This window comes from Scyliorhinus torazame, chromosome 6 (assembly GCF_047496885.1).
Source record: "Scyliorhinus torazame isolate Kashiwa2021f chromosome 6, sScyTor2.1, whole genome shotgun sequence".
In the NCBI taxonomy this organism is placed as follows: Eukaryota; Metazoa; Chordata; class Chondrichthyes; order Carcharhiniformes; family Scyliorhinidae; genus Scyliorhinus; species Scyliorhinus torazame.
In genome coordinates this window covers 264107628-264120472 of record NC_092712.1, presented here as the reverse complement: position 1 = coordinate 264120472, position 12845 = coordinate 264107628, and the positions used below count along the sequence as shown (strand labels likewise).

General features: G+C 48.6%; 1 protein-coding gene across 4 annotated transcripts in view; it reads left to right on the top strand.

The window, feature by feature from the left end:
* LOC140425403 (Y+L amino acid transporter 2) overlaps positions 1-12845 on the top strand; it is a 136124-nt gene that overhangs the window by 77860 nt on the left and 45419 nt on the right. For all 4 annotated transcript variants that reach the window (XM_072509648.1, XM_072509645.1, XM_072509647.1 and 1 more), the window contains 2 exons: positions 6625-6750; positions 10332-10476. In XM_072509648.1, the coding sequence (XP_072365749.1) occupies positions 6625-6750; positions 10332-10476 (271 nt within the window). The remainder of the gene's footprint in view (positions 1-6624; positions 6751-10331; positions 10477-12845) is intronic.

Here is a 12845-nt window from a genome sequence, read left to right as displayed (position 1 = left end):
ACAGGCTGACAATTGATCAACTCCCAAAGTTGCCAAACCCATTTTAATATTTCTTCTCTCTGTCTCTTTCTCTGTCTTTCTCTGCTTTTTCACACTTCCTTAACAATGATGCCTGCGTCATTTTGCTCTTTTGTGAAAATATGCAAAGTGTTCATTAAGAATCACCCCAAGTCATGTTGATGTACAAGTTACTTTTTTGATCTCTACTTGACTGTGCCCTTTCTTGAGTTAACTTCTTGCTTTTTATGTACTCATAAAATATCTTGGGCTTTTCTTTGACTTTACTTGCTAATATTTTTAATCCCCCCTCTTTATTTTCCTAATTTCCTTTTTAAAATTCCACCCGAAGACTTTCTTGATGCCTATGCGCTTTCGATAGTATCGAGCGCTCAGCATCTGTGTATCTATTTTTTCACTTTGGCTGTCTTTAGCTAGGTCAGTATTTATTGCTCCATCTCTAATTGTCCTCACAAAGATGGTGCTGAGCTTCCTTCTTGAACTACTGTAGTCGATGTGGTGTAAAGGAGAGTTCTAGGATTTTGACCCAGTAACAGTGAAAGAGCAGCGATATCATTCCAAATCAAGATGGTGTGTGGCCTGGAGGGAAACCTACGGATGGTAATGTGCCCATGCATCTGCTGACCTTGTCCTTCTAGGTGATAGATGTCACTGGTTTGGAAGCTGCTGTTGAAGGAGCCTTGGTGAGTTGCTGAACTGCATCTTGTAGATGGTATACAATGTGTGTTCGTGGTGGATGGGGTGCCATTCAAGCGGGCTGCTTTCACCTGAATGGTGTCAAGCTTCTTGAGTGTTGTTGGCGCTGCACGCACCCAGGCAGGTGGAGAGTTTTCCATCACACTCCTGACTTGTGCCTTGTAGATGGTGCACAGGCTTTGAGGAGTCAGTTGAGTTACTCACTGCTGAATCCCCAGTCTTTGACCTGCTCTTGGAGCCACAGTATTTATGGGTCGTCTAATGGGAGAAGCACTAAGTGTGGTAGCGAGCGGGAACCCCCCCCCCCCCGCCCCCGGAGCCAGCGGCTCACAATGTCACAATGCCATCGCCTTGTCCCTGCAGGAGAAGTTGGCACACAATCAGTGGAAAAATGCCCAATCAGGCGGTGGGGTGCCGAACATTAGTGTCCTTACCTCCATGAGGAATGGGCCCTGGAGGTCACGGGGGTGACCAAGGACAGAGTGGTCACCGACATTGAGGTTGGCCTGCACCGCAGAGGTGAGAACCCACTGGTCCCCACACGTTTGACCTATCACAGGTGAGTTCATGCCAGGCAGAACGATCCTCTCTCCCACTGAACACATGTCCATTCTCCTGACGGACCTCCATCCAATGGGGCCGGCCCATCTGGAGTGCCCCCCACCCTCAAGTGATCCTCAGAGGAAATTTCCGAGGATGACACCATTCAGGCGTCACAGGTGTCATCCCCACCTTCCACCAGCACACAGAAACACACCTCGGTGGGCGAAATTAGTGCACAGGCTTCTGGAGCACAATCTGGTGAGCACCACACAGTTGCTGATGCACATCAGGTGGAGGCAGGAACGCCCAGGGGGAACAACAGTTGGCGGTCTGTTAGATCCCAGGACCCAGCTGTGTCCCAGTCAGATGCAAAGCCTCTGGACCAGGTTAACCCGGAGCTGATGCAGACACTGGGGTGTGGCAGTGTGATTCAGGTGCGGATGTCAGCGATCCTGCAGCAGGTCCATAGCCAATGGGAGGAATCCCAAAGGCCACAGGAAATGGCACCAGCAATGTATGGCACCGAGGTCAACACTGCTGGAATGGCGGCCACAGTGGAAAGCCTGGAGCACGACAACAGCAGCATGAGTGGTGGTGTCCAAGGTGTTATGCAGTCGGTGACGTACATGGCTGAGGGCCTGGACAGCATGTCCCAGTCACTGGGGGACATGTCCCTAAGGCAGGTGGGCCTTGCCGAGACACTGTGGAAAGTGTCCCAGTCTCAGGTTGGTATTGCTGAGGGGCCCAGAGCATGTCCCAGCCGTTGAAGAGCGTGTCCCAGAGACAGGTGGATATTGCCAAGGCACTCCAAAGCATGGCCCAGTCACAGAGGGGCATCGCTTAGAGTGTTAAAACCATGGTGCTGACAATGGGGATCCGCCATGGCTGGCAGAGCCAGAAGGCACAGGGGCCACTTGAGCTCACTCCAGCTGCCTCTCCGTCCCAACGTGACCCCCAGGGCCGTACGGCATCGTCCCCGGGTAGTGAGTGCCAGAGGCCGACCCAGAGCCTCCCTACAAGGAGACGACGGCGGTCACCAGCTCTCCTGCTGGTCACCCCCTGCTGACAACGGCACGTCTCGAGGTCAGCAACTGTAACAGGATGCCAGACCCTTGCCGCTGCCTCCTTTCCTCCATCCACCGGCTGCTCCCATGGATCCTCCCTGGACTCATCCTCCAGCCCCTCCTGGTCCGACCCTTCCTCCTTAGACTAGGCCACATGTCCCTCCACCACCAGCATGTCCCCCCGCTGCTGTGCCACGGCCCTCTGGGGGGGGTATTGCAGTGCAGCACCAGAGCGGTCGAGACATTTGAAGCAGTCTAATGCACCACTCAGTGACAGCCCAGGAGCCTCATTGTATTGGGTCTCTGCCTTAATCTCTGGCCTCCACACAGGTGGCATTAGCCAGGAGCTCAGGGATTGCCCTTATCCCCAAGAGCCAACCCGTCATCCTAGTATGTTCCTCGAAGACGCGGGGGATCTCCGAATGCCCAGGATGTAGCTGTTGAGCTCACTCCCGGGGAAGCGTGCACATATGTGCATATCCGGAGGTGGTGGTCACATACGAGCTGGATGTTCAGGACGTGGAATCCCTTCCTGTTGATGAAGGGCACTCTTGGACCGCCCGGTGCGCTCAAGGCGACATGTGTACCACCTCTTCCCCCCTGGACCAGGAGCATCCCGGTTATGGCAGAGAATCCTGCTGCCCGGGCACCTTGATGGGCTTTCTCCAGGTCAAAGTTTATGTAGTCAAGGGCGGCACGTGGCGCAGTGGTTAGCACTGGAACTACGGCGCTGAGGACCCGGTCTCGAATCCCGGCTCTGGGTCACTGTCCGTGTGGAGTTTGCACATTCTCTCCGTGTCTGTGTGGATTTCGCCCCCACAACCCAAAGATGTGCAGGGTAGGTGGATTGGCCACGCTAAATTGCCCCCCCCCCCCCACCCACAGCAGCCAATGCGCTAGCTTCACATTTTTAAATGTGTGCTAAAGGTTGCCTGCGTGATCGCTCGCTGGGGAGCCAGTTGGATCACGGGAGGTGGGGGTCCGTCCCGTTAACAAAAGGGAGATTGGTCTTAATCAGTGATTATTGGTTCTCACCATTAGGTGGAATCTGGACCTGCCAACGGGAGCGAGCGGGTTAGATCGGAAATTGATCGGCGGCCGGCGGGATCCCGATTTTAGCCTTTCCCGCGATCTAACCAGTTTGTACGGATTCACACTGGGTGCACCGTGGCTGTTAGTTCGCACCTTGTGTATTTTATGCCTGATTAAGATAACTGGCCAGTTGCTTTGGTTGAACTGTTATTCACATTCCTTTTCCATCATGTGAATATCATTTTATCAGGATTCATTATATAAGAATGTCAAATGATTAAAGGTGAAATAGAGCATTTTGTTGCTTGATTGTAACCCATGACTTCTCCACATGGGATTGCTTCCTGCAGAGATACTTCAGAGGGACCCTGTCACTGCAAATAACTTCAAAACCGACTCCAGTTAAGCACAATTTAACTTAATGTGTCTTTCTGACTAAGTCAATACGAACTTGATAATGCTCCTATGAAGCACCTTGGACAGTTTTACTGTTGTAAAGCTGCTTTTAAATGTAAGTTTGAGCTCCTAAATAATTAGGATAGGGGGCGGGATTCTCCGCAATCGCCGCGATGTCCCCCTACCGGCGCCAAAAACGGTGCGAATCAGTCCGGCATCGCGCCGCCCCAAAGGTGCGGAATTCTCTGCATCTTGGGGGGGGCCGAGCCCTCACCTTGGAGACCATGGCGAAGGCGGAAGGAAAAGAGTGCCCCCATGGCACAGGCCCGCCCGTGGATCGGTGGGCCCCGATCGCGGGCCAGGCCACCGTGGGGGCACCCCCTGGAGTCAGATCGCCCCGCGCCCCCCCCCCCCCCCCCTAGGACCCCGGAGCCCGCCCGCGCGGCCTTGTCCCGCCGGTAAGAGAGGTGGTTTGATTCTCGCTGGCGGGACAGGCATTCCAGCAGCGAGACTTCGGCCCATCGCGGGCCGGAGAATTGCCGGGGGGGGGGGGCCCGCCAACCGGCGCGATTCCCGCCTCCGCCGAATATCCGGTGCCAGAGAATTCGGCAACCGGCGGGGGCGGGATTCACGCCAGCCCCCGGCGATTCTCCGACCCGGCGGGGTGTCGGAGAATCCAGCCCCTGATCTCTGATTAATTTATGCTTTGGGAAAGCAAATCCAAAGTAAAGGAATAACTGATTGGTCGACTCTCTTGGCTTGCATTTTTTTTATTAAATAAGGCTTACCTCACTGAAAGTTCATACAAATACAAAGTTGAAATTCTTATAACTTTAAATTAGCTGGCCACATTAATGTTGGCAATGAATGCTAGAAAGCACTAAACCAACATAAGATTGTCAAATTCGGTAATATATAATGACCAAGATGGTGTCAGATTTATTTCGTTATTTTAAGTTTCCTTTTCATACACCTATAAGGATAGGCAGAACTACTGCTGAGTGAATGAGGCAGGTGCAAATGGTTGTAGGTGATGCAGTGAATATGTATGATCTATTTCAATTGCTTTAAACCAGATTTGTCAAATTAATTAGGATCAGGGACTACAGAAAAATCTTTGAATAACCATTACTTAAAATCAATGTTTCAAAATCAATGGGCCACTTTGAGGTTGCAGGAAATAGCTTTTAGAAAATGCAATTGACACATTCACTCTAACAACAACTTGTATAATGCCTTTTATGTTATAAATCATTGCAAGGCATTTCAAAGGAGCATTATATGACGCTAAATCACATGAGAAGGTATTAGATCAGATAACCAAAGTTTTGGTCTAAGAAATCAGGAGTGTCTTAAAGGTGGAAAGTGAAATAGAGAGGCGGAGAGGCGAAGGAAGGGGATTCTAGAGCTGAGGCAACTGAAGGAGTAATACCCAAGAGGCCAGCATTCAATGAGCATAAGTATCTCTGAGGGTTATGAGGCTAAAGGAGATTCGAGATAGGGAGAAGTGAGGCCATGGCGGCATTTGAAATTGAGGATGAGAATTTTAAAATTATTTTTTTTAAAAAATCAAGACATTGACCGAGAGCCAATGTCGGTGCGTGATCACTCGGCATGAGAAAGGAACTTGAAGGAAATGTTTTTTTTTTAAATTGGTATTTTTAAAATCTCCAAGATTAATTAAAAGATTCCACATCTGGAATGATTAATTTTCAGTGCCAGAGAGGCTGTTTAACAGTAATTAATATCTATACCATTGAAAGAGTACTTAGTCTGGAAAGGACAACAATGAACTATTTTGTATGTCATCTAAAAGTTGGGACATTATTTAAACTTTGAAATGGATGAAACATTCTTTCATAGGGCCATTGTTATCTCACATAGGAAAGGCATGGTTTGATTTAATCTGTAGTACTTTGCCGCTGGTAACTTTACTCCCTCGCGATGATTACCTGTACCTCAACAATACCAGTAACAGAAGAAAGAAATTGAACTTCACTGTACCATAGCAGGGATAGCAGATGACCAATGCCAAGTTGATGTACATAAGAGCTGGTTGGATTATTGTTACGTGATTTACTTAGAGGTAGGCCTTAACAAGGTGCAAATTACATCCTGAGCATTTGGTGCTGCCTGAAATAGACAGTGTGTTTAACATGCTGGAAGAGGTAGCTTTCACAATGGTTTCACAATGGTTCTGAGAATTCGTTAGTGCTATTTGCCTGATTTAAATATAGAGAATTTAAGTAGTGGAGATTGCAATAAACTTGTATATAACAATTTTTGGCGACAGTTAAACCACTGTCTGCAAGTTTTACACTTTAAAGCTGTAGAGGGTATCTATTTTGGATTCAATAGGTGATTAAATGATATGGGGAAACAAGTTTTGTGAAGGAGTATTTCCACTGGAGCAGTGAAAGCTAACAGATTTTTCAAATGTATGAGGAGTTTTGATGGAGTGAATAGACAAAGACTTTTGACAAAGAGTCACACAGACTCAAAACATCGGCTCCGTTCTCTCTCCACAGATGCTGTCAGACCTGCTGAGATTGCCCAGTATTTTCTGTTTTTGTTTCAGATTCCAGCATCGCAGTCATTTGCTTTTATCTTGGACAAAGACTTTGGTTGGGTGGGTTCCCGAATGTGTCATTAATTTAAAACGGTCACTAAGAGAGTGAGGAGGAAAGTTGTGGGAAAAATTTTGTTCAGCAATTTGTTAACGCAGCCGAGGCAGACACTTGTTTTTTTTTAAAGAGAAAGGTGAATAAATATTTGAAGCAGCGACATGAGGAGTGAGCAGGCAAATAGGATTAGTTTTCGATCTCGAGTAAGGAGCTTTCTGTTCAATAATTAACTACACCTTTTAAATCCAAAGGTCTGCTGACGTTGGTGAACTGTGCCAAGGTGAAGTGGGGAACGACTCTGCAGGTGGTGTCCACCTTTGCTAAAGTGATCGCCTTAATCATTATCATCATAGCTGGGCTGGTGAGGCTTTGTCAAGGTAAATGGCTTAAACTTGATTTGTAACACAATTTTAATTGTGTGAAATTCACTGAGGTATAGAATACAATATACAACGGTTTTGCGTTTGTAAAGTAATTAAATATTCCGAATGATTTCAACGTTATTTAAATTCTTTCACATATTGCAGAATTGCAATTACAAGTTGCACTGTGAGTAGGAGTCTTTCTGTCTTTCTCACACTCTGTCTCTCCTGCTCTCCCTCTCTCAACACATAATTGGGCATAATGATCCACTTTGGCTTAACTTGGATTCTTGCCTGAGTCAGAAGGTTGTGTTTTAAGCACCCCTCCAGGGATCATGTAATCTCGGCTGACATTTGAGCGCCATACTGAGACAGTGTTACATTGTCCACAAAAGCTGCCTTTCAGATGAGATATTAAACCGAGGCCTCCTTCCCCTCCTTGTCTAGGTGAAAGTGAAAGATCCCATGGCATTAATTGAAGAAAAGGAAGTTGGTTGTTCTTCCTCAACGAACATAGCAAACTGTTTATTGATTCATGAATTTTCCTTGTACGGGAATTTTGTAATCCTCCTCTTCAAAGGATATGTTGAGAATGTGCAAAGGGCCGTTTAACCATAAACTCACCACTTTCTTCCCCCTTGATTCTGAATGTTTATGAACTTTGCAGAGTATTTAAGGATAGATTTGGAGAGGCAAGGCTTAGTGCAGAGATTTGCTCAGTGGGAGTGTGGGATTTACTGGCAATCCTCCCAATCTTTCAGTGATTCTTTATATTTGCCGGATTATTCTAAGTGGCATTAATTAGTTGAGCCAGCCCTTGATTTAACCTGCAAGGCAGCAGGTTGCATTGTTCAGTTCCACACTTGTCTCCTAAATTTACAACCTCATCTTGTCAAATGCTGGGAAGTATCATCTCGCAAAACTTACCCATGTGTTTCTGAGACTGGAAAGTATGGCAGTTTCTCAGAAAAAATTGTTTTTTCTGCCATGTTCGAAATAACAAGGTTTGCACCCCGTGCTGCAAGCGATATGCAAAAATTGCATTTAAATGTGATTAGCGGGTTGGACACAATATGTTCCACGCTTCTCCGGTGCTCCCCGGACATGAATTACTACACGTATTTACAAACGTGCACTAAGCGCATGGCTGCAGAGGGGGAGCAGAAGTCTGAAAAAACAGCGAAAAGCTGTTTAAAACTGTCAGGTTTGCTGGGGAATGGCTGCTGGATGCGTAGTGAATTGCTGCCAGGTCCATGAACTTGGGATCGGGATGAGCTGGCTCAGACCACCATTACTACAATCTGTCTTTTAGACGCATCAGTTTGGTGCTACTTACAGGCCCCTGGCTGCTCACACTGCTGAGTGCTGCCTGTGTCCTTTAAATGCTCAGAAGGCCTCTGGTCATCTGGGAGCCACTCAGGCTGCCACTCTGAACACCCTCATACCCCAGCTGTATCATCAAAGACCATGCTCAATAAGGGGCCCACCAGCTGTTGCCACTCATCAGAAGCGCTGCCCCAAGGCAGAGGAAGCAGGGTATCAGCAGAGCTCACCCCAGCCAGAGAACACCTACGCCGCACCCATTGAAACCCTCCTTCTACAATCAAGGACTCACCAGTGACCCCCGCCCCTCCTGATCACGCCCTGCTCAGGTTGGCAGTGCCGACAGCCTCTGCCACCACCTCCCAGGCAGTGTTCACGAGGGCAGGCTTGAGTCTGTGGCCCACGGTAGAGAAGAGAGTATCCCTCACTCCTCACTGGTATGGAGTTGTGGGTCCACCTCGGACTGCAGACCACTGGGGGCAAGTCTTCTCAGCCATCTCGGTGGCTGCAGTGTGTGGTAAGTGGAGCGCTTAAAAAACGCTCCAGTTGTCAGGCTCTTTGGCACTAACTGTAAATTTGTGCCAGGACAGTGCTGGCCCATTAGTTTGTGCTGAATTGCTCCTGAGATAGCGACCCCAACGGGACCATGAACACGCAATTCAGCCCTGGGGCGAAATTCTCCGGAAACGGCGCGATGTCCGCCGACTGGCGCCCAAAACGGCGCAAATCAGTCGGGCATCGCGCCACCCCAAAGGTGCGGAATGCTCCGCATCTTTGGGGGCCGAGCCCCAACCTTAAGGGGTTAGGCCGGCGCCGGACGAATTTCCGCCCTGCCAGCTGGCGGAAAAGGCCTTTGGTGCCCCGCCAGCTGGCGCGGAAACGTCATCTCCGGGCGGCGCATGCTCGGGAGCGTCAGCGGCTGCTGACGGCATTCCCGCGCATGCGCAGTGGAAGGAGTCTCTTTCGCCTCCGCCATGGTGGAGACCGTGGCGAAGGCGGAAGGAAAAGAGTGCCCCCACGGCACAGGCTCGCCCGTGGATCGGTGGGCCCTGATCACGAGCCAGGCCACCGTGGGGGCACCCCCCGGGGCCAGATCGCCCCGCGCCCCCCAGGACCCCGGAGCCAGCCCGTGCCGCCTTGTCCCGCCGGTAAGGTAGGTGGTTTAATCTACGCCGGCGGGACAGGCATTTTAGCAGCGGGACTTTGGCCCATCCGGGCCGGAGAATCGCGGGGGGGGGGGCGCCAACCGGCGCGATTCCCGCCCCCGCCGAATATCCGGTGGTGGAGAATTCGGCAACCGGCGGGGGCGGGATTCACGCCAGCCCCCGGCGATTCTCCGACCCGGCGGGGGGTCGGAGAATCCCGCCACTGGTGTCAACACTTGAGGCGCGATTTAAATGAAATGAAACAGACTCCAATGTCGAGCGCTTTAAGCCGGGTAACTCCAGGTAACTCCGTGGGTAACTCCGGCAAATGCATATCAAAGTGCTGCTTACTGTAGCACTTTAATATGCAGATTAGCCACATCTGGATTGTGACGTCTCACAAGATCCTGTTAGATCCCACGGTGCGTGGTGAGGTGGGTAAATCTTGCGAGGCATTTTGCAAGATTTACCGGCTACACCGTGGCCCGGTCTGGGTGCAACTCAGCCGTTAGATTTTGCACACAGTCTCCCAAACGCAGAATTCTGCCCCGTGTCCCCGGTTCCAGACCGCACCACCCCAGCCAGGGGAAGCATCTTTTCTGCATCTACCCTGTCAAGCCCAATAATAATTATGAATGTTTGAATGAGATCGCATCTTGTGCTACTAAACTTTGGAGAATAAAGGCCTAGTCTATTTAATCTTTCCACAGAAAATAACCCCTCTATCCCATGTATTAGTCTGGTGAATCTTTGTTGCATTCCTTCTGTTTTCTTTCTCCCTCCTTTCTTAAATAGTGATTTTACATTTGTCTCCTTCCAACCAGCAGGCTCCATTTCAGAGTGTATAGAATTTTGAAAGCTGACCACAGGTTCATCCACTATCACTACAGCCACTCTTTCAACACTCTGGGATGCAAATCATCCTTTCCAAGAGACTGCAATTCCTCATTTACACTAGTCCCTTGATTCTCCATTATTTCTGAGCGGTTTTTAATATTTTCCTCCGTTAATACAGACATAAAGTATTAGTTTAGTTTCTCTGCCACTTCCTTGTTACCCCATATGTGTTCAGCATACTCATTGACCACATTGATTTCCATCTCCTAATACTGGAATTCTCTATTGCAGGAGAAACAGATAAGTTCCAAAATTCCTTTCAAGGCTCCAAGTTCAACGGTGGGGAGATGGCCCTGGCTCTGTATTCAGCCCTATACTCTTACTCCGGTTGGGATACTCTTAACTTTGTGACGGAAGAGATCCAAAACCCTGAAAGGTGAGTATTGCAATGACTCAATTTGTAAAAGTTAGGGCTGCTTTTCCAACCTGTCCCAAAAGCGAGCAGCATAATGACAGAAGTGGCTGGAAAATGGAGCAGAGAGGATCCCCTGCACTTTTCCAGCCTGATTTGGATTCATTGCTTAGTCTCTTCGCTGGCCAACTCTTCCCTGCAGTGTTACCTGTAAATTCCAGCAGCAAGGCAGCGCTCCATGCCTGGTCTGTTTCCTTTACCTGCTCATCTCTCTCTCCTAAGACAACAGTTTTTTAAAATAAAGTAATTTATCACTTGTTGACAGTCACCTTTTAGATTGCTTTAGAACCCCAAATGTGACAGACCCAGTTCCTACACCACTCTGTGATGTTGAATATTGGCAAGAAAACCAAAAACTGAATTTAGGTCCCTTATTTGCACATGCAAAGGGTTAAGGCCTGTTTTAGGTAATTACTAAAGATGTCTTTTAAAAAAAGTAAATGCAATTGGCAATCGGTTGGATGGCTTTCATGCATGTCCATGACATTTCTGGTTGTACCTGCTGTTTACCTGAAGATCATAGCATCCCTCCAGTACAGAAAGAGGCCATTCGGCCCATCGAGTCTGCATCGACCTTTTGAAAGACCATCCTATGTAGACCATATCCCCCGCCATGAAATCTCACCCGAAGGGGCAATGTTGCATGGCCAATCCACCTAACCTCTTTGGACTGTTGGAGGAAACCGGAGCAGCCGGAGGAAACCCACACAAACACAAGGAGAAAGTGCAAACTCCACACAGCCAGGCACCCAAGGTGGGAATCGAGCCCGGGTCCTGGGTGAGGCAGCAGTTCTAACTATTGTGCCACCATGCCACCCCACGGTTGCAATGAGGATCAAATCCACTCCAATATGCCATGTATTCTGAAGACTTTATCTCACCCTTTTTTCTCTCCATCTGTCGACAAAGATTAATCATGCGAGTGAATTCACATTGCCCCGTTTGCCTTTTTGTAGCTTACAGGAGAATTGTTAATTGGTGATGAAAGAAAATTAAAACAGTTTTAAACTGTTTTATATATTTTTTGTTATTTTATGTAAAATGTTAATATCTAACATATAATTAGTAATAGATGCAACTGAATTTGTAAACCGTCTGAGTATCTTATTGGAATCTGAGTTTTCACCGTGAACATGCAGCTTTTAGCTCTTCTCCCCTTGAATTTCCATGGATAATAAACAAAGTCAAAGCTGTTTAAGTCGCAAGATATTCCTGGGGGTGTCACTATTGACCAGAAACTGAACTGAATTAGCCATATTAATACTGTGGCTACAAGAGCAGGTCAGAGGCTGGGAATCCTGTGAGGAGTAACTCACCACCTGATTCCCCAAAAGCGTTCACCACGTACAAGGCACAAATCTCTGTTGGTGTGTTGGGAGTGCAGCTCCAACAACACTCTCGAAGCTTGACGCAATCCAAGACAAAGCAGCCTGCTTGATTGGCACCCCATCCACAAATATACACTCCCTCCATTTCCTTCGGAATACATCGCATATTGGAGTAGATTTGAACTTCATTGCAACCGTGGGGTAGCATGGTGGCGCAGTGGTTAGCACTGCTGCCTCACAGTGCCAGGGATCTGGGTACGATGCACAGCGGCAGCCGTGTGTGCCATTTGCAAGGGCAGCAGACACATGGAAACACCACCACCTGGACATTTCCATCCAAGCCACTCGCCATCCTGATTTGCAAACAACGCCGTTCGTTCGCTGTCACTGGGTCAAAATCCTGGAACTCCCTCCCTAACAGCACTGGACTTCACTGGTTCAAGAAGGCAGCTCACCACCACCGTCTAGAGGGCAATTTGGGATGGACAATGAATGCTGGTCCCGCGAGCAATGCCCACATCCCATGAATGAATGAATGAAAATACATTTGTCCACATAGGAACAATAGCATTAGATTTGTGTATGAACGTGTGGCATATATAGTGGCTCTTTATTAGGGCCGGGATTTTCTGGCCCCGTTGTGGTGGGCCACAGCGGCTGCAGTTAACCATTTGAATGCCCATTCACTTCAGCGGGACCAGACGATCCCACCAGCACATGGAACTGGAAAATTCCAGACTAAATTGATGTAAACAAGAACACAAGAAATAGAAGCAGGGGGAGACTATATGACCCATTGAGTTACATGGATCGAAAGATATAAAGGCCTGGGTTTTCAGGATGGTAAGCGCTCGGCAACCATCATCCGGAAAGTCGTCGGGAATACATCTCTGCTGATTCTGGCAGACCACCTGCTGTAACACTCTAATGAGTGGGCAGCGTGGTAGCATAGTGGGTAGCACTGTTGCTTCACAGCTCCAGGGTCCCAGGTTTGATTCCCGGCTT